Consider the following 18920-nt stretch of genomic DNA (forward strand, 5'->3'; position numbering starts at 1 on the left):
AGCACAATTCAAATGGTTGATGTTATACAATGTTTATAACCGCAATGAATCTAGAAACCCAACTCAAAAAATGATTCAAAAGATTGGAGGCCATGTCAATAGCTATTTTGTTATCCATGAAATATTCACAAACAAAAATCATAATATATTAGGGTGAATTTGCACTTTGCTTTGTGATGTTTATTATTGTAAGATAATCATTGATGACAATTTCAGTAGTCAAAACTTTGGTTCATAAATAAAATAATGTTTTTAAAATTTTGTTTGGCCTATGACTAATGATAATTGATAACATTGCTAATAATTTTTTTCACCAAAAAAATTAATATGTTTCTTTTATAACATTTTTTGGTCAAACAATGGTATATATACCTTTTTCCCAAATTCAACTCTTGCAAATTTTTATAGATAACATAATTCCAATGCACTATTCTAACGTATTTTTATTATAAGGACTCATAAAAGTTGATTATCATCCATCACTATGTGATGGATATTGATATAGGATAATCAATTAAGATAACGATAAGGAGAATGTAAACAACTTATAAACAACTCCAAAAGTTGTCCTAACATAATAACGTTACTATGTGTCTGGTTTATTTATTTATTTACTTATTGTCTTTTTTTTATTTTATTTATTGTCTTTAATGCATAACTAACAGGGTTATCATCAATTTATCATACATCTAATTTACTAATAAAAAGCAATACAATGAGCAGAACATTATTTTGTAGAATTATCCCTTCATTTGTATCTAATCCCTGAATTTGCGCTAGGATCCTATAGAAATAAATTATTTTCATTTCTCTAAACTAGAATTTATAGGTTCAAGTTGCATATGGCGCCCACTTAAGTTGTCTCGCTAGATCCAAATAACATTATATAAATTTTAAAATGGCTAAGCACCGGATGGTTTACATAAATAAGATATAGAAGAAGCGGAACCAGGATAAGAGAATAAAACACAACAAGATATATTGCTAGTTGTGCCCATGTTTCCATCTTCTCTCTCTCTCTCTCTCTCTCTCTCTCTCCACTCCCCCATTTCCATCATAGCTATCATGCACTTCCTCATGACATATTTACTCTCTCATTTGACCCCACACTCTCACTCAACTTTTTATTCTCCTCCCTCCTTAAAAAAAGGTAAAATACTCCTATAACTAATTAAATATTCACCTATATCCTTGCAATTCTCAATCTCTACTACTTTCTCATTCTCTATCCCTCTACCTTCCACACTCCCTCTCGTTTTCTCTCACCCTCTCCCACCTCCTCCCTCCCAAGAAACGGGTGATTCCCTTCTATTATAACTAATTGAGGCAGCGTTAAGCTCAGTAAAAAAATTTCGTCAATTAGGCCCACGTAATATGGGTCACCATCACCATCAATTTAGAACCGAGGTCATGATATAGAGCGTAACATCTAATTTTAAGAAAATAGGTAAAATTTTGGCAATTGTAAAATATACCCCCATTTTTTTGCATTCCCCAAAATGCCAACAAATCAATTTTATAAAATTATACATCTCGAATAGATCAATTTGATATATACCACTATACATGAATTATAAATGTATAGATAGATAAAAATTGTTGCAAGTATTAGCTTCATTAACACTTCATTAATCTTAATATTTCCCTAATTCCTTATTATTATTCCCAGCTAACCCTCTCCTGCACTAAACTGAGCATGCAAAAGCTAAGCTGAAATCAGATGGCTAGGATTCAATTGAATCTATGTTAAATACTGCAATCCCTTACACCCTCTTGATTCTTCCTCCAACGAGAGACCTTCCGCTTGACTACCATAGCAGGAGCAATCTACGCGACCAGCAGAGAGTGGTAGCTCACAACTGAAGGTGCCAGAGATAAATCAGTAAGTAGAAACCTCTCTTTCATGATATTTGAGACATTCATTTCCTTCCCTACAATTTCTTTTTCACATTTGCCACGAATTGCAGCCATGTGATTTTTTTACTGTAGCTAGGTTAAAATAGAGAAGAACGTCTCAGTAGGGTTGTTAGCCTCCGTAGGGCGTAAATACATCAGTTCGGTAGTTCATAAATATCATCTGAGTGTTAGGATTGGTACAACAATGTTTCGGGTGCTATGTATGTAATTATCCCTAAAATTTTAAGGATATTATCGAATACCTGCAGATGTTACATAAATGGCAGCTTAAACTGACACTGATAATATTATAATTTTTCCTAATTGTATTAATATGTTGAGTATGTTTATGAAATCTTTACTTGAAGTATTTCTATCATGTGATTTATGCGTATGATTTATGATTTGCTTATAATGAATGATTTTTACAAGAATTATGATTTCAAGAATGGCGCAAGTGTTGTGTTAGGTAATAACATGAATGCTTGCAAGGACGGATAATAGGTAATGATAAAATTCTCGACTCCTAGTTTTTAGACGGAGACAAAATTCAAAAACTGTTGGTATCAGACGGAGATGGAAAGTAAGAAATTGTTGGTATCAAAGGGGGCTAATGATAATTGCTATGTTTGGAGAGGTCCAACCTTTATCAATTGTTAATTAGCCTTTGGGCTGAGTGAAGACTCAATGATATAAAATGACAAGAAAGTGGTCATAATTTATCTAATTATAAGTTGCATTCTTATGATTACAATGATTGACTATGAAATTCTTATTGATATGGACGTACGTTTGCACTAAATAAATGAAACACAAGTTTATACAACTACCATGATTTACTACATCTCTTGTCTTCATTTAGATGGTTTACATGATTAAAACATATTGAGATATGTTCAACTGTCCTGCGTATCAGTTACCAGTGATCATGCACGTTTTTTTATTTTTCGTCTATAAAATTTTGATTTCAACTTGATTCTTTCGCTGAGCTTGTAGTTCACTCTATGTGGTTGACTTTGAGCAATGGGTAAAAAGCATCAGACGATTAGTTATGTGTGACGTGTACCGTTTTTACATTTTATAGTTTTGGAGGTTGTACGGGCTTTTGGGTATGTACTTTTATTTTTGGATCTAACAATTCTGTATATATGTTTTGGTGATATGATATTCTACGCTTCCAATTATATGTTAATGTGAAAGAATTATGAATTGAAATGAATCATGTATGCTTGCAAAGATTGAGTTAGACCGATTCTTTATCCACTGGGTCCTGATTTTACAAGTCAGGACAAATGTTGGTGAAAATTTGGTCTGAATGAGTCATCCGCCTCTATCACCCAACGGTTGACCCTAAAATGGGGATCAATTAAAGTGTGACAGAAAGTAGTATCAAAGCAAAGTTGGAAGAAAATAATGATGAAAGTGTGTTTAGATTTAAAAGAAGTAAAAATGAGATCAAAGTATAAATTAATTTATACAGAGCTATAAGTGGACTGATTTGGGGTGGGTAACTCATGAATTGAGGTATAATGCATGCATGATATAATTATTATATGATAAACTGCTTTGAATAATAAATTATGTTAATATAGATAAATATGCTTGAAGAAGACTTGAAAAGAATTAAGGGTCAACCTCCTATGCCAATTGTAGAACAAGAAAGGTAGATTGAAAATGATTCAAACAGAAATGATATGCAGAACATGGCAAACAAAGAAATCAAAGCCATTGAATTACAGGGCAATGTCAGCTGATATTGCAGATGGTTGACAAAAATTACTACTATTGAAAGATCTACCATCATGGAGCTCAGATCTGAAGATAGTAAAAAAGTTGATTGGCATTTGAAGGTCTTTCAGACATTCAAGCCAACTGCATTTAAAGGTGCATGTGACCCAACAGATGTTGAAAACTGGTTATTGAAAATTGGGAAAATTTTGGATGGTGTGATTTATTTAGAGAATAGAAGAGTGGTGCTAGGCACTTTCATGTTAGAAGGCGAGATAGAGAGATGACACAAGCACAACATAGAGATAAATTTTAGTTGACACCTCTTCCAAAAGTTCATTAAAGGCTTTTCACAAATAGCTATGTCATTGTCCAAACTGATGAAGAAAGAAAGTGAAATTTGAGTGTACTGAATAAAACGAGCATAGTTTCCATCAGGATTAGGAGGATTTCAGATTTTCAAAGACACAACATTTACAGGTTTGGGATGTATTCCAATACCGAGTAATAGCCTTGCATCAGGACAATTGAAGACGCATGAAAGTAACTATCTGATGCATGATTTGGAATCAACTGTAGTTTTTGCTTTTAGGATTTAGAGACACCATCTATATGGAGTGAACTGTGAAGTTTTCACAAATCATCAGAGCCTGAAATATATTTTCACAGAAAAAAATTGAATTTGAACCACAAAAGATGGATAGAATTTATCTAGTACGTTTTGGATATACAATATTGTCATGGTAGAGCAAATGTAATTGTCGAAGCCCTGAGCCATAAATTTATATGTAACGCAAACTGGATTATTACTCAGGAGCTGATATTGATTAAAAAGATAGATGTCTTGTAGTTGGAAGTCAAAAGACCAAGTGATATGAGATATTTATATTAGTTAATAGTGCAACCAACTCTGATGACAAAATTAAAGCAGTTCAAAAAGTTAATAGTGAATATTTGAAATTCTTAAAGCAACTTTAACTAGGAAAGAAATCGGATATGATTGTAAATGAAAATGGTGTTATCAGAAAGTTTGAGACAAAAAATCTTAATAATGTTCATCATTAAAGATACACAATTTATCCAAACAACAAAATGTATAAAAATTTGAAACTAATATTCTAGTGGTCAAGTTTGAAGAAAAATGTTATGGAATATGTGTCTAAATGTCAAGCTTGACAAATTATCAGGGCGATGCATCAGAGACCCGTGGATTGTAGCAATTATTGCCTATACCTTAATGAAAATGGGAAGAAATTGTGATGAATTTCATTAAGATTTCCTAGATCCAGATAGGGCCATGACAACATTTGGGTAATTATTGACAGGCTAATAAAGTCAACTTATTTCTTGTCAATTATGTTTAACGATTCATTAGAAAAGTTAGCAAGATTTTATGTCAAGGAATCATCAGATTGCATTATATTACAAAAGTTATTGCTTCTGACAGAGACAAAAAATTCACATACAGGTTTCGGAAAGGCCTTCAAAAGGTTTGATTATGCATTTATATATTAGCACAACATTTGATCCGCAAACTGACGTACAATCAGAAAGAACAATTCGAGTATTGGAAGATCTATTGAGGCAGTGTCCTTGGTTTAGGAAGCAGTTGGTAAGATCACTCCCAATGATCGAATTCTCCAATAATAATAGCTACTAGTCCAATGCAAAAAATGGCTCCTTATAAAGCACGACATGACAAAAATACAAAACTCCATTGAGTTGGGTTGAGATATGAGAACGTCAAATGATAGGTCATAAATTAGTTGATGAAGTTATAGAGAAAATTAGATTAATGAGAGACAGATTGAAGGCCACTCAGAATCCACAAAAAAAATAGTATCACTCAACATAGAGCAGTGGAATTCGAGGTTGATAATTTTGTATTTTTAAAATTCAAACCAAAGAAATGTATAACAAGATTTGGTTATAGAAACAAGTTGAGTCCCAGATAGATCAACCCTTTTTAAATCATAGAAATGATCAATCTAGTTGCTTACATGTTAGTTTTACATGCTGAGATGTCAGATATCGATGATGTGTTCCATATTTTGATATTGAGGAAATTAGTTTCAAATGCAGAACAATAAATTTAATATAAAGATATAGTAGTGCATAAGAATTTAACTTATATTTAAAAGCCTAAGAAAATCTTAGAAACATATGTTAAGGAACATATAAATTTTTGACAGACCTGAAAAAGAAGCTACATGGAAAAAAAACAAGAAATGCAATAAAAATAACCTTTCCTGTTGGGGAAGATTCAAAAATTTCGAAGACAATTTTTATGAGGTGAGAGTTGCAACATCCAATTTTAAAAAAATGGATAAAATTTTGGTAATTATAAAATATTACCAAATGTTTGCATTCCTTGAAATACGAACGAATCACTTTTATAAAATTTTACATCTTGAATCGATCAACTTGATACATAACACTATGCATTAATTATAAATGAATGGGGAGATATAAATTGTTGCAATTATAAACTTAAGTAAATCTTATATAATCTTAATATTTACTTAATCCCTTATTATTGTTCTCAGTTGATCCTCTCCCGCACTAAACAACGCATGTAGTGGCTGAGATGAAATAGGATGACTATGATCAGTTGTATATATGTTAAATACTGCAATCCCCACATTGAAGTTTCTCGTTTCTTCCTCCCGTGAAAGACCCTCCGGTCGGCTACCATAGCAGACGCGATCTAAGCTATGACAAAAAGTCGTAGCTCATAGCTGAGGGTTCCAAGGAGAAATCAGTAAGTAGAAAGGTATCAGGAAGGTATATTTATGCCGGGAAGCCCTTTTGAAATAAAAAAATAATTTGATTTATGTTTAGGGTTTAAACCAAAGCATAAGAAAAAATTTCATAAAAGCCTAAGGGATTTGTGATTCCAAGTGGTTTACACAATGCGACGTACTCGAGGCAAGATTGAGAAAACTCGTTATAAGGTTGTTCCGTCTCAGGTGAAATAATGATTTACTAAATTAAGAATGATAATTCTTAGGACTCTTATATTATGATTTTTTTGACCTACAATTGCATTAGAATTTTCTACATATTGTCAAATACCTACAAAGATTACATGAATGTCAGCTTGAATTGACACTGACGATAATTATGATTTTTCCCAATTGTATTAATATGATGAGCATGTTTATGAAATCTTCACATGCAGGTAAACCTATAATATGATTTATGCATATTATTTATAATCTTCCTAAAATGAATGATTTTTATAGGAATTATGATTTCGGAAATGTCGCAAATATTATGTTAAGTAGACTATTGTAAGAATGTTTGCAAATACTGATGATATGAAACGATGAGATTCCCAACCTTTGGTATTTAGAAGGGAGACATCATTCAAGCACTGTTGGTATTGAACCGTGATGAAAAGTAGAGAACTATTGGTATAAGATGGCGACGGAAAGTAGAGAATCATTAGTATCAAATGGCTATTGATAACTACTAAGTTGGGAGAGGGTCAATCTTTATCAATAGTTAACTAGCCTTCGTGCTGAGTGACGAATCAATGACATTAAATGACATGAAAGTAGTCATAACCTATTAAATTACAAGTGACATTTCTATGATTACAGTAATTGAATATGAAATTCTTATGAATATGCATATGATTGCATATGGATGGATGAAACGAATGATGATACATGTCATGATTTGCAGCATTTAATGACTTCATTTAGATGTTTTATATGATTAAAGCATGTTGTGATATATTATATTATCCTGCATACGAATTAACAGTGATCATGCATGCTATTTCTTTTTTTACTATAATTTTTTTTTTTGGCTTTCATTATTTTGTTGAGCTTTTAGCTCACTCTATATTGTTGACTTGCAAAAAAGAATAAGGAGCACCAAGCCAAGTAACCACATGAAACATATAAAATCTTCGCATTATATACTTTAGAATGTTATACAGATTTTTGGGTACATGCTTTTATTTTTAAATTATGCAGCTCTATATATCACTTTTGATGATATGATTTTCCACGTTTTCAAGTATATGTGAATGCGAATGAATTATGAATTGAAATGAATCATCTATATTTTTTATGATTGAGTTAGATTGATTTTTTGCCCACTGTCTTGATTTTTGCAAGTCAGAACAAATGTTGATGAGAATTTGATCTAACTGGGTTGCATGCCTTTGTCCCTAAAATGAGGGTCAGTTGGGGTGTGAAAGAAAGACACAAGAAAAATTACACATTGGAAATTGATAGTGGTCCACAAGTTTTTTTTTTGTACAAATATGTTCATGGTGTGCTTTGGCTATTTCTGTATGAAATAAAATTAACATAAGTTAGAGCAATACTGGAAAAATTTAAGCACATTTTCATACAAATCAAAGCTTTTTCTTGAAAAGTTTAGTAGAAATTATTATTAAGCCAATAGTTTAATACATTGAATTTTGATAATTTACTTCCTAAAAGATGTTTTATCACATAAGCCAGACATTTGCCGAAAAAATAAAACACTGCATGCTTAAACCATTCCTGCATACAGGCCTGTCACTTGAAAAGAAGTAAAAGCACTGAGAAAACATAAAATAACAACAAAATGTTGTAAATCTAACTTGATGCGGTCAGGTTAGGCAGATCCACTCAAAATTATATTACTTCGTTAGTCACAAAGATTATAGGTTCCACAGAGTAAAGATGGCTGCATGAAATTTATGCAATATAAAGTATAGCAAATACACAGATTTATGATAGCTCGGAAGCTGTAACCAAACTGAAACACCTAACAAGTTGTCACCAAGGAACCAAGTTTACCTTCAGTAATTTGCATAGTCTAGATAAAAACAACAGCTAACTTGATAAGGGACAAAATTGACATGGTCAGACAATATTCATGCATTCTCACATAGGAGGGAAAAGTTAAAGAAACTTACAATGGAATGCAATCAGAGATAAAATTTAAGATAATGCATATACAACAAGGGACAGCCTAACCAAACATACCTTATTGTTTCCACGTGTTTTCCATCTTCATCAAGCATTATCAGTTTTGGAGGTGAAGCATACACATACTGAACCTTGACAGACGGGAATTGATCTTTCTCTTCCTCAATGAATGCCACAACATCAGGGTAAAAAACCAGCTTTCTCATGCAAACCTCTAATATAGCACCAGAAAATGAAACCTGAAATTAAATCCAACCCACCAGAAATTTGTTAAGTATGGATGTTTATGGAATGCATCTCAAAAAACAAAAACTAGTAATTCTGAAGAATATGTGCATTGTCACTTCAAATGAGTTAATTAAGATTGGTGGCCTCCACAAACAAAGATAAATAAACAAAAAGTTTTAGATTCCAGAAAACTATTTCTTGTTCTGAAATCTTCAGAAAGTAGCCTGTAGAGCAATATATTAGCTAAGAACATTCACCTAATAGCCACTTTGCCGCAATATAAATAGGCCTACTTTAGTTGAATTTGGAAATTTTATTTGGAAATATTATTTAAAAAATGAATAAAATTTATTTACTTTTACCAGAACTTTACATTTATTATAAAAGAAGGAATTTTATAATTCCACAAATACATATAATTGTTTGTTGATTTCATATTTTGTCCACTGCATTGTTTAGACCACCATAGCTTCAACTTTTACAAAGTGCGATGGACTTTCTGCATAATACACAACAAAAAGGTTGAAAAATAATAATGGTGTGTCAAAAAAGATTGATGGTGATATTTAGCGACAAAAAAATCTTTAATTCAGGCCGTAAGAAGCTTGAAACTGTAAGAAAAAAGGGCTAAAAAACTAGGGTCCGCAAAGATAAGAAAGCAAGAGCGCTTTTCTTCAAAAGCTATTGTTAGGGTTTGGCAATCCAATTTGGCTCCAAAATACTGCAATTCATTAGCCTTATCTCAACGGATTGAAATACGTTTTACGAATTTTCACTGGTGATGCATAGAGTGCAATACTAATTTTGTATAAATGTTTATGACCAACCTCCTTACACTCACAATCTTTTGAAGCTAATTTTTATATTCTTGTCTAATGGGTGCATTTCTTACCCTTTGTTATAAATTTTTAAACCTCTAGATTTATTATCAACAATTTAGTCTTCTATTAATATCATTGTCCCTTCAATAAAATCATCATTCAAAATATTTTTCTCAATTTAGCCAGACATGCACCATGTCATTTTTATTTATGTCAAACGCAATTTCGCTTTCAGCAGTTTTTTGCCGCTAAAAGCCACAAAAAAAAAAAAACTAGCCTAATTGCACTTTTATAGCATTTATCTTTTTATGTTTCAATGATATTCTATTATTACATGATATTTCTCCATTTTAATCGCCTATACACAACTCTAACAGCAATATTCTCATTTATATTCACATCTTCTATAATAAATTCATAATACTTATACATATCACACCTACGTATCACTTTATTCTCCAATAGCACTGTCAAAAATTATCGATATTAAACCCACTAAAATTGCATCTCATACACTGAATTTTTATTCTAATAATCCTAAATTGGTATTTTCAAAACATTTTCTTCATTGTTTTAGCCTCCACTTAATGTAGCAAATATCTTACTGATAGGAACTAGCTTATGCTAAAGTATAAACCAAGGCACTAAAATTTAAATATAAATTGTTAGCATCTCTATAATCAATAAAAAAATAATGTTAACTTAACTTTGATCCTTGATAAGATCATCATACTACAATTTGTAAAATTTTGATCGCCCAACTATTCTAATACAAATTAATGCTGTATCATAGATATCTTTAATAACTTTAACCTACCTTTTGAATTTTTTTTCTTTAATGTGAAGCCAAATTTCAAGATATTTCCATAATGCGTGTGGTGTATCGAATAAATTATTGTGGTACTCACTCATTTACCTACTAAAAATCAAAAGAAACCATATAAGGAATTGTTTCTCTGCTCTATATATCTTTACAATAATTGCCTTAATTATAAAAATTTTTTCTATAAAGAATCTTTTTGGAATAAACAAAAGTGATTATTTGATACCAAAATATTTTTTTTAAGCCTAAGTTCCATTATTCTCCCTTAAATTTATTAAATTACACATGAAATTGCTGGATAATTACCATAATCTTGCGCATGTCCTTTGTTCTTACATATTAGCACTAAAATACCTCTCAAATCATTTAAAATGCCAATAATGTTCAAAATTGAAAAATCCACTTAACAAGAATTTTAGCTTATACCAAAGTTTTATCGTTATTAACTTCTTTAGAACTAAATCAATTTCAATGTTTCATAATCATATTTTAAGGATGGTCTCAATTAATTTTAATAATTTCTGAAAGCAGCATTTCATTTTTCATATATCTTTTTTTTTTAAAGAAAAAAAGATCCAAAGATAATCACTTTTAATGCATTAAATTTGATCAAAAAGTCTAGGCCTATTAACTTAGTAAGTCTATTTTATTTTCCATCTTTAATACTTAGCCAATTAAAAAGTAAATTACTCAAAATTGTAGCTTTTGCTTTGTCTGTTACCCTCTTTACATACGTTCCAGCTTTCTTATAATAAATAAAACCTTGATAGTAATTATCTTTAGCAACTTTTCAAATTACATATTTTATCTTTACAATCTTTAATACCTCCTCAATCCACCACCATGTTTCCTTACAAATATACAAACTGATTATAGAATCAAAAATTTTAATTAAAATCTTCGTAATGGAACTAGTCATCTTTCCCATATCAAGTATGGATAACAAAATGTTTCCAAATTAAATTGATTAGAAACCTATCTTGACATATTAATAAATTCTCACATTTCGAATTTTACGATCTTATCTTGGGGTGATTTTTTTTTTTTTTTAACATTCTTTTAACAACCATATGATTTAGGTTCATAATACAATAATCTATTATATGCAATTAAACTCTCCCTGGAAGTGGGATTTTAACTGTCCCTTAAAGTGGTATTAAAACCTTTGAAAAAAGATTTTATTTCCAGCTAAATAAAAAGAAAGCCATTTTTTATTTAATGACTTCAGTTTTAAACCAAAAAAAAATCCACTTCATTTCTTATAGTAGATATTCATCCTACACTATTGTGAAATCAATTATAGTTTTCCCTTGCATATCTATCGACTATTCCATATGTAAAATGAATTAAGTCATATTACTATAACTAGGGTTGACAAAAAAGCTCGTCGTTCGTGAACAACTCGTGTTTGATTTGTTCGTTAAACAAACGAACAAAACACAAGCAATTCTTTTGAGCTCGATCTATAAACAAGCCAAACACGAACAAACTTTTATTTGATCGTGTTTAGCTCATTTTGGCTCGAATTACATAAATAAATAAATATTATTATTATAAAATTTTTATGTTGTGTTTTAAAAAATATTAAATTTTATTCATTTTTATAAATAATTCAAGCTAATTTTGAGCCAAACATGAGCTGAAACGAACAAACGAATTTCAATCAAATCGAACACAAACATAATATCCACAAGTCATTTTAAAGACAAGCCTATTTCGATCTAAAAAGATTTCAAACGAGCTGAACAATACAAACACTAGGCTCGCTTAAGCTTGGCTCATTTACATTCCTAACTATTATATGTTTAAGTTACCCCTAATAATTTTCCTTTCTTCCACATGTATATGCTATAATAGTTCATCAATGTCTTCCCAAACTAATTCTTTTTTAAACTATCTTCTAATTCGACTTGAGAATACGATGACCTCATTGATAACTAAATTAATAGCAATCACTATATCACCAAGTTAATTATTCTTCATAATTTTATTTTTGAACTCTGTCAATTACTATATCAATATCAAATTTATTGTTATCTTCTTAACAACATATAATAACCTATAACCTTTCTTAAATTGCACATAACATTTCTAAATCTTAGTTTTATACATATCCTTTGTTCAATTTTCACTATCATTGGCGAAGCACACCAATTGTTGAGGACATCCTAGCCAACTCTTATAATTTTTTTCACCACAAGCAGGTTTAGTTGTTTGTTATTTACAAGTAAACTCCAAGCAAACTTTTTTCTAGTTCTCTCGGAGATCTGGTTAAATCGTGGAGCATCATTTATGGGAAAATACTAAAACTATTAAAACTCAAATTTGAATTTGATTCATGAATATTAACGTAAATTATGTTATTAGTTGCCAACCTAATTTCAATTCTCAATCTTTATCATTTGATATTAGCATTAACAGGTTTAATCATAAGTGCTAACTAGTATACAATGCAATTGATAGTTTCAATAGCATTAGTAGGAAAAAAATACCAAAATTTTAAAAACATTGGTATTTCAAAAATAATGATGATAAATTTGCAAAGATATTTGCTCCCCTCATTCTTTTGGTTTAAGATCAGTGGAATAATATGTTCTTGTCGAAACATGAAAGAATTCAAATCATAGATCTCTAAGTGTTAATGCTATGAAATTCCTAAACAAGATGTCTTTAATGGTAAAGCAAGTAAAAAACTACCTACATCAAACACCAAAAATCACCCAACTTAGTATAAAGAAATGTTTGTTTACGTAAGTTTGAAAACTAAATATTATTATAACTAAAAACAAATAAATTTTATCTCATTGATTTCAAGTTTCAACGGAAACAAAAGTGCCAATAAGCTTTACAGTGTAATTCTATTAATGCATGTGATGGTTAGTCATTAATTTTGGGCGTCCACACAAACTAGTAGGAAATGAATAGTAGCTTCCCAGACCAATTATTAAAAAAAAAAAACTTAATAGATGGATATAAAAGATTTTTACCTTGCTCGAGGAATCATTAGTATCATCTGAACAACACTTGCGGCAATCAGATACCAATTCTGCATTGGCAGCAAATGACACTTTTGAGCTTAATCATATTAATCTGACTACATTATGAAATGAATCTTAGATCTTGCAGATGCTCATCAGGTACACACTATGTAATTGAGAGATTATGATATAGACAAGCATAGATAACTCGCCTGAACCAATATCCCATGTTTTTTACACAAAAGAAATTCTTCCATGGTAGTCAAGAAATTAATTAAAGAATACAGTTAATTTGGCTTCAACAAAGACAATATCCTTCAAACATTGGAGGTTAGAAACAATGTGCCTCTACCATAAAGCCTTACTAACAAGATGATGGTTTCTGTAAAGCCAAAAGTTGCAACGTAAGCATATAGAGCCGGGGTTCATGATCAGCACTCAAAGTAGGCATCAATGTTACAAAATTCTTATGCGTATCAACCACAAAAGAGATCAAAATAACAGTTCCAAAAAGATAAAAAGTAATAGTAAGTTCCTAAAGCCCTGATAAATTAAAGCAAATCTATAATGCATGAAACATACGATGCTTTCAACGGATGACATTAATGTTTACTGCAGGAAAAAAATTAATCTATAAAATAACCAAAAAGAAGTTCTGCACCTAGTACTTGAAAAGGCCATTAGAATTCCATTCACACTTCAAGTTCCCATCCCTAAGTAAATCCAAGTAAACAACAGCCACCTAAAAGACTAAGAAAACCGGGAGGAAAAAAGATTGTGGACGACTAGGAAGGTGGCAAGCCTCATATTTTGGGACTGTTGCCTCTTGTAGTGATATTTGGAGGTCTAATAGAAGTAAATCATAAATACTAAGAAAAAAGAATTACAGTTAAAGATGGCTTACTGGGTAATCCTCAAGGCGAGATAGTAAGGCAGCTGCTTCCGGCTTGAATCAAAGAAAGAGTAGGTCTTTGACAATAGGTCATTGGCGTTAGATGTTGATAAATTTTCTTAATACAAGTTGTTCTGCATTTACCTTTATTGAGATTCTGATGACATTGGTTATCATGAGATGGGATGATGTATTTCAACAATGTATTATTTTCTTTTTATGAACTTAAAGAAATGTTTGAAGCCTGTGTTGCACATTCATAACATGGGCTTAAATAAGGTATTACAATGATTTTACAAACCAGCGTTGCACATTTATAAAAAGGGAATATTGAAGAAGTCTTCCCAAACTAATTCTTTTTTACCAATAGGACCCTATATAAGGTCCAATTCTTAATACTCTTCAAAGATAAGCAAAAGATATCCACTAAGCCCATCTCGTCACATAACCTAGACAAATCTAATGAACTAAGTCCTTTAGTGAGGCGGTCAACAACTAGCTCTCCGGTGGCGACATGATTTAGCTCTATTAGCCCGTTATTCAGTTTTTTCATGTGAAGAATCTATCAATCTCCACATGTTTGGTTCTATCGTGTTGCACCAAGTTGTTGGCAATGTTAATTGACGATTTGCTGTCGCACCACAACTTCATTTGAGTTCCTTGGTCCACCTTGAGCTCGATCAACAAGGCTCTCAGTCACATAATCTCGGCAACTCCTAAGGCCAAGGTCTTGCATTTTCCTCTGTTGTTGACCTCGCTACTACAAGCTGTTTCTTGCTCTTCCAAGAGACCAAGTTTCCCCTACGAATAAGCAGTATCCTGAGGTGGATCTTCTGTCATCTGCACAACTCGCTCAATCAACATCATAAAAGGCTTAATTGTCTACACAGTCATTCTTCCTAAATACCAAACCCTTCCCTGGTGCACTCCTCAGATACATCAGAATCTGATATAAAACATCCATATTGCCCTTCCTTAGATCATACATGCAACGGCTCACCACGTTCACTGCAAAAGAGATGTCGGGTCGAGTGTGACACAGATAGATTAGATGACCCATCAATCTCTGGTACTACTCACAATCAACCGGTTCTCCTGTCTCTCACTCAGCTTGCCCTTCTAGTCAATTGGAGAGACTGCAGGTTTGCAACCCAACATGTATGTGTCCGTGAAGAGATTTAGTAAATACTTTCTCCGGGACAAGACCATCCCTCAAGTCAATGGGTCACTTCAATCCCAAGAAATTAGTTGATCCGTCCATGAGCTTTCACCTCAAATTCATTGCCCAATCTTATATTTAGTTGGTCAATCTCTGTCTCATTATCACCGGTAACAATGATGTCATCAACATACATAGCAAGTATATGATGTCCCCTTTATGTTCTTGAAATAATACCGTATGGTCTGTACTGATCTGCTTATATCTCATGTCTACCATAGTCTTTCTAAACTTGTTAAGCCAGGCTCGATGAGACTGCTTCAAGCTACACAATAACTTCTTGAGCCTACACACCTTGCCCACTGTTTGGGCTGTATCGAATCCTTATGATATCTTCATATATACCTCTTCCAATAACTTATCATGAAAAAATACATTCTCACATCAAGTTGGTGTAGTCTCCACTCACCATTCATTGCCAGACAAACCAGTGTTCTCATTGTGGTCACATTTGCTATTGTTGCAAAGATTTCATCATAGTCAATATCATGTCTGATTGTACTATTTCGCCACCAATCGTTGTTTGTACCACTCTACCTTCTCGTCTGGAATTTGCTTCACTGTAAAGATCAACTTGCACCCAACTGTCTTTTTTTCTGCTGGTAGTGGCACTATCACCCATATTCAATTTTATCAAGAGCTCTAAGTTCTTTATGTATAGCCGCTTTTCACTTGAGATCCTCCTTAGCAACCAGCTAACACTTGAGTAAAGAGACAACGTTCAAAAATGCAATGAATGCTCCATATTAAGGTGATACGTTAGAATGTGAAATAAAATTAGCAATGTCATGTTCTCACCAAAAACGATTGAGAGGACGTACCGCATTGCTACTAAAAGTAGTCCTAAAAGTTGAGGGGTTAGGAGAAGATGGAGGAAGAATCATATCACCTGCGAGTTTTGAGTCGGAGATGGATGGTGTAAGCGCCTCAAGCGTTAGGGAAAATCGGGACAAGGCAATAGCTGACATAAGTGGCACTGTGGGCACCGTTCCCTCATTTTGTTTTCTTCTTCATGTACACCATTAGCTCACCACCTTCAGCCTGAATCCCACCACCTCCGAGTTCACCTCTTTTTTTTCCGATTCCTCAACTGATTCAACCCACATCACACGACAAGGCATTGCTCCCACATAAACCACTATCACCATTGCTACTCACCCCTCTTGCTTGATATCTCAGTATCTAGTGAGTCACCGAAGGGTGAGGTCACCTCATAGGTTTAGTACAGTTCAAATTCTCTAAATGACACATCCATGCTCACAAACAGTCTCTTATCTATCGGGCTCCAACAGACATACTTCTTCTGGGTAGCAGAACAACCTACGAACACACATTTCACAGTTCTGTGATCCAGCTTCCCAAAATGATCTATTATCCTTCACAAAACATATACATCCAAACACTTTCATTGGGAGAATCCCGCTATTATCTTTTTCCAATATATGACAAGGAAACTTCCAATCCAATACCCTCGATGTCATCCTGATGATCAATTGAGCAACAGTCAAAACTCTTTGCCCCCATAAATGCTTTGAGACATTCATTGTAATCATCATGCTTCGAGCTACCTCTAAAAAGGTCTATTTTTTCTCTCCACTACTCCATGTTGTGTCGGTATGTATGGATATGTGGTTTGATGCTATATCACTTGGGCTAATAAGTATTCCTCAAATGATTTGTGGGTATACTCTATCCCATTGTCAGATCTCAATACTTTCATTAATGACCATATTGAGTCTTACTGTCTTATGGAAGACTTTGAAGCAAACAAACACATCACCCTTATTTTTCATCAAATATAACCAACATGAGAAAAATAATCAATAAAAGTTCCAAAATATCAATAACCATTCATAGAACTTATAGAACAAGGTCCCAAAACATCAGAATGTATCAAGTCAATAATATCAGAATTTCTATTCCCATAACTTATATAAAGGCTTCTAATAAGCTTGTCAAACTCACAAGCACCACAAACAAGCTTTTATTTATTTCCCATACATCTAGGATGTAGCAACAACTTATCCTACACACTCCTCCCATATTCTCCTACTCCAACACTCTCTACCATGGGTGCCAAAGCTAAGTTCATCCCCTCCCGATCTAAGTACCAAAGTCCACTATGTCACGTTCCAATCTCAAGTATCCGACCTGTCCATTTCTCTTGAAAGATCACATTTGAAATATCAAAAGAAACAATATATTTTAGTTAGAGAGGTAATAGCACTATTGAATAAAAAATTCACTAGAAAAGAAGTAGCATGCAAAATATTGGACAAAGTCATATGATTGGTACCCCTCACTGTGCTCTTACCAACTACAGGTTATATTGTACCATCAGCAGTCTACATGCTCTCCAGTAGTGCTAAGAGAGTATAGGAAGAAACTCTAACAGTACTTGTCACATGTCGAAATGTGTCGGAATCTACTATACATTCTGATGATCCAATGATGGAAATAGAGAGGAGCATGTGTATCACAAACACATTTGTCAGAGCGCATACAAAACAATGTTACTTTTTTATGACGACTGATTGGAAGCATCCTCAGTCATATCTCCTCCTACTTTCTTCTTTCGCTTCAACAACTTCAAACACTCGTGATCCTCATTAGTAAAAACAACACATGTCTCTTCTTCCTCTGCTACCAACAACTTTGTCTGGTAGCACCCTTTTCCACTTTTTCGACCACCACAACCTCCACCCTATCTATGTCCACAATTGTTTGTGATCGTAGAAAAACACTTCGCACTCGGGTACAGTGGTGTCCCCTACCTGTATTATTAGGGGGTGAAATCCACCTCTAAACATGCACATGCATGCATTTACATAAAAACTATTTCATTCTTCATACATAAATTATTTTAAGACATCTTTATACATCTACTAATATGCATATGTGGCTAAAATTCCAGAGTCTCCGCATCACGGTGAGATCGAACCCTTGACCTGAGGGGACTTACAGTGACCCCGCCACCAACAGGCCAAGGTTTGCGGCATATATATATATATATATATATATACATCTGTCGGCCGTTTTATTGTTCAACTTAACTTTCGTAGTTTGGAAACGGTGATGATTTTATGATTTTGAAAATAATTTAAATATAAATATAACCTTTTTAAAGAAGTAACATTTTTTTTAATTTTTAAAATAAGTGAGACCAAACGAGTCTCACATTTTAAATAGCTTAGATGATTTAACACAATACTACAAGCAATACACTTATCCCGAAGAATAAATATATTACTTTGTAATAGGGATTCAATCATCTAGACTAAACAATTTGTGACATCCGTTTGGTCTGCGAAATATTTTTATAAAAAGGCCAACAAGTTCCCCTATCTAACATAAAGATTAGATAGGGTTTATTTTATCTGGGTTCCTGGTTCCCTATAGAG

General features: G+C 32.7%; 1 protein-coding gene across 2 annotated transcripts in view; it reads right to left on the reverse strand.

Moving 5' to 3' along the window:
- The window catches only part of LOC110021042 (selenoprotein F), a 36593-nt gene that overhangs the window by 6660 nt on the left and 11013 nt on the right, over window positions 1-18920 (reverse strand). For both annotated transcript variants that reach the window (XM_020719369.1, XM_020719370.1), the window contains exons 2-3: window positions 13418-13476; window positions 8616-8797 (exon numbers count right to left, since the gene is read on the reverse strand). In XM_020719369.1, the coding sequence (XP_020575028.1) occupies window positions 8616-8797; window positions 13418-13476 (241 nt within the window). The remainder of the gene's footprint in view (window positions 1-8615; window positions 8798-13417; window positions 13477-18920) is intronic.

The sequence above is a fragment of the Phalaenopsis equestris genome, unplaced genomic scaffold (genome assembly GCF_001263595.1).
Source record: "Phalaenopsis equestris unplaced genomic scaffold, ASM126359v1 Scaffold000118, whole genome shotgun sequence".
NCBI classification, from domain to species: domain Eukaryota; kingdom Viridiplantae; phylum Streptophyta; class Magnoliopsida; order Asparagales; family Orchidaceae; genus Phalaenopsis; species Phalaenopsis equestris.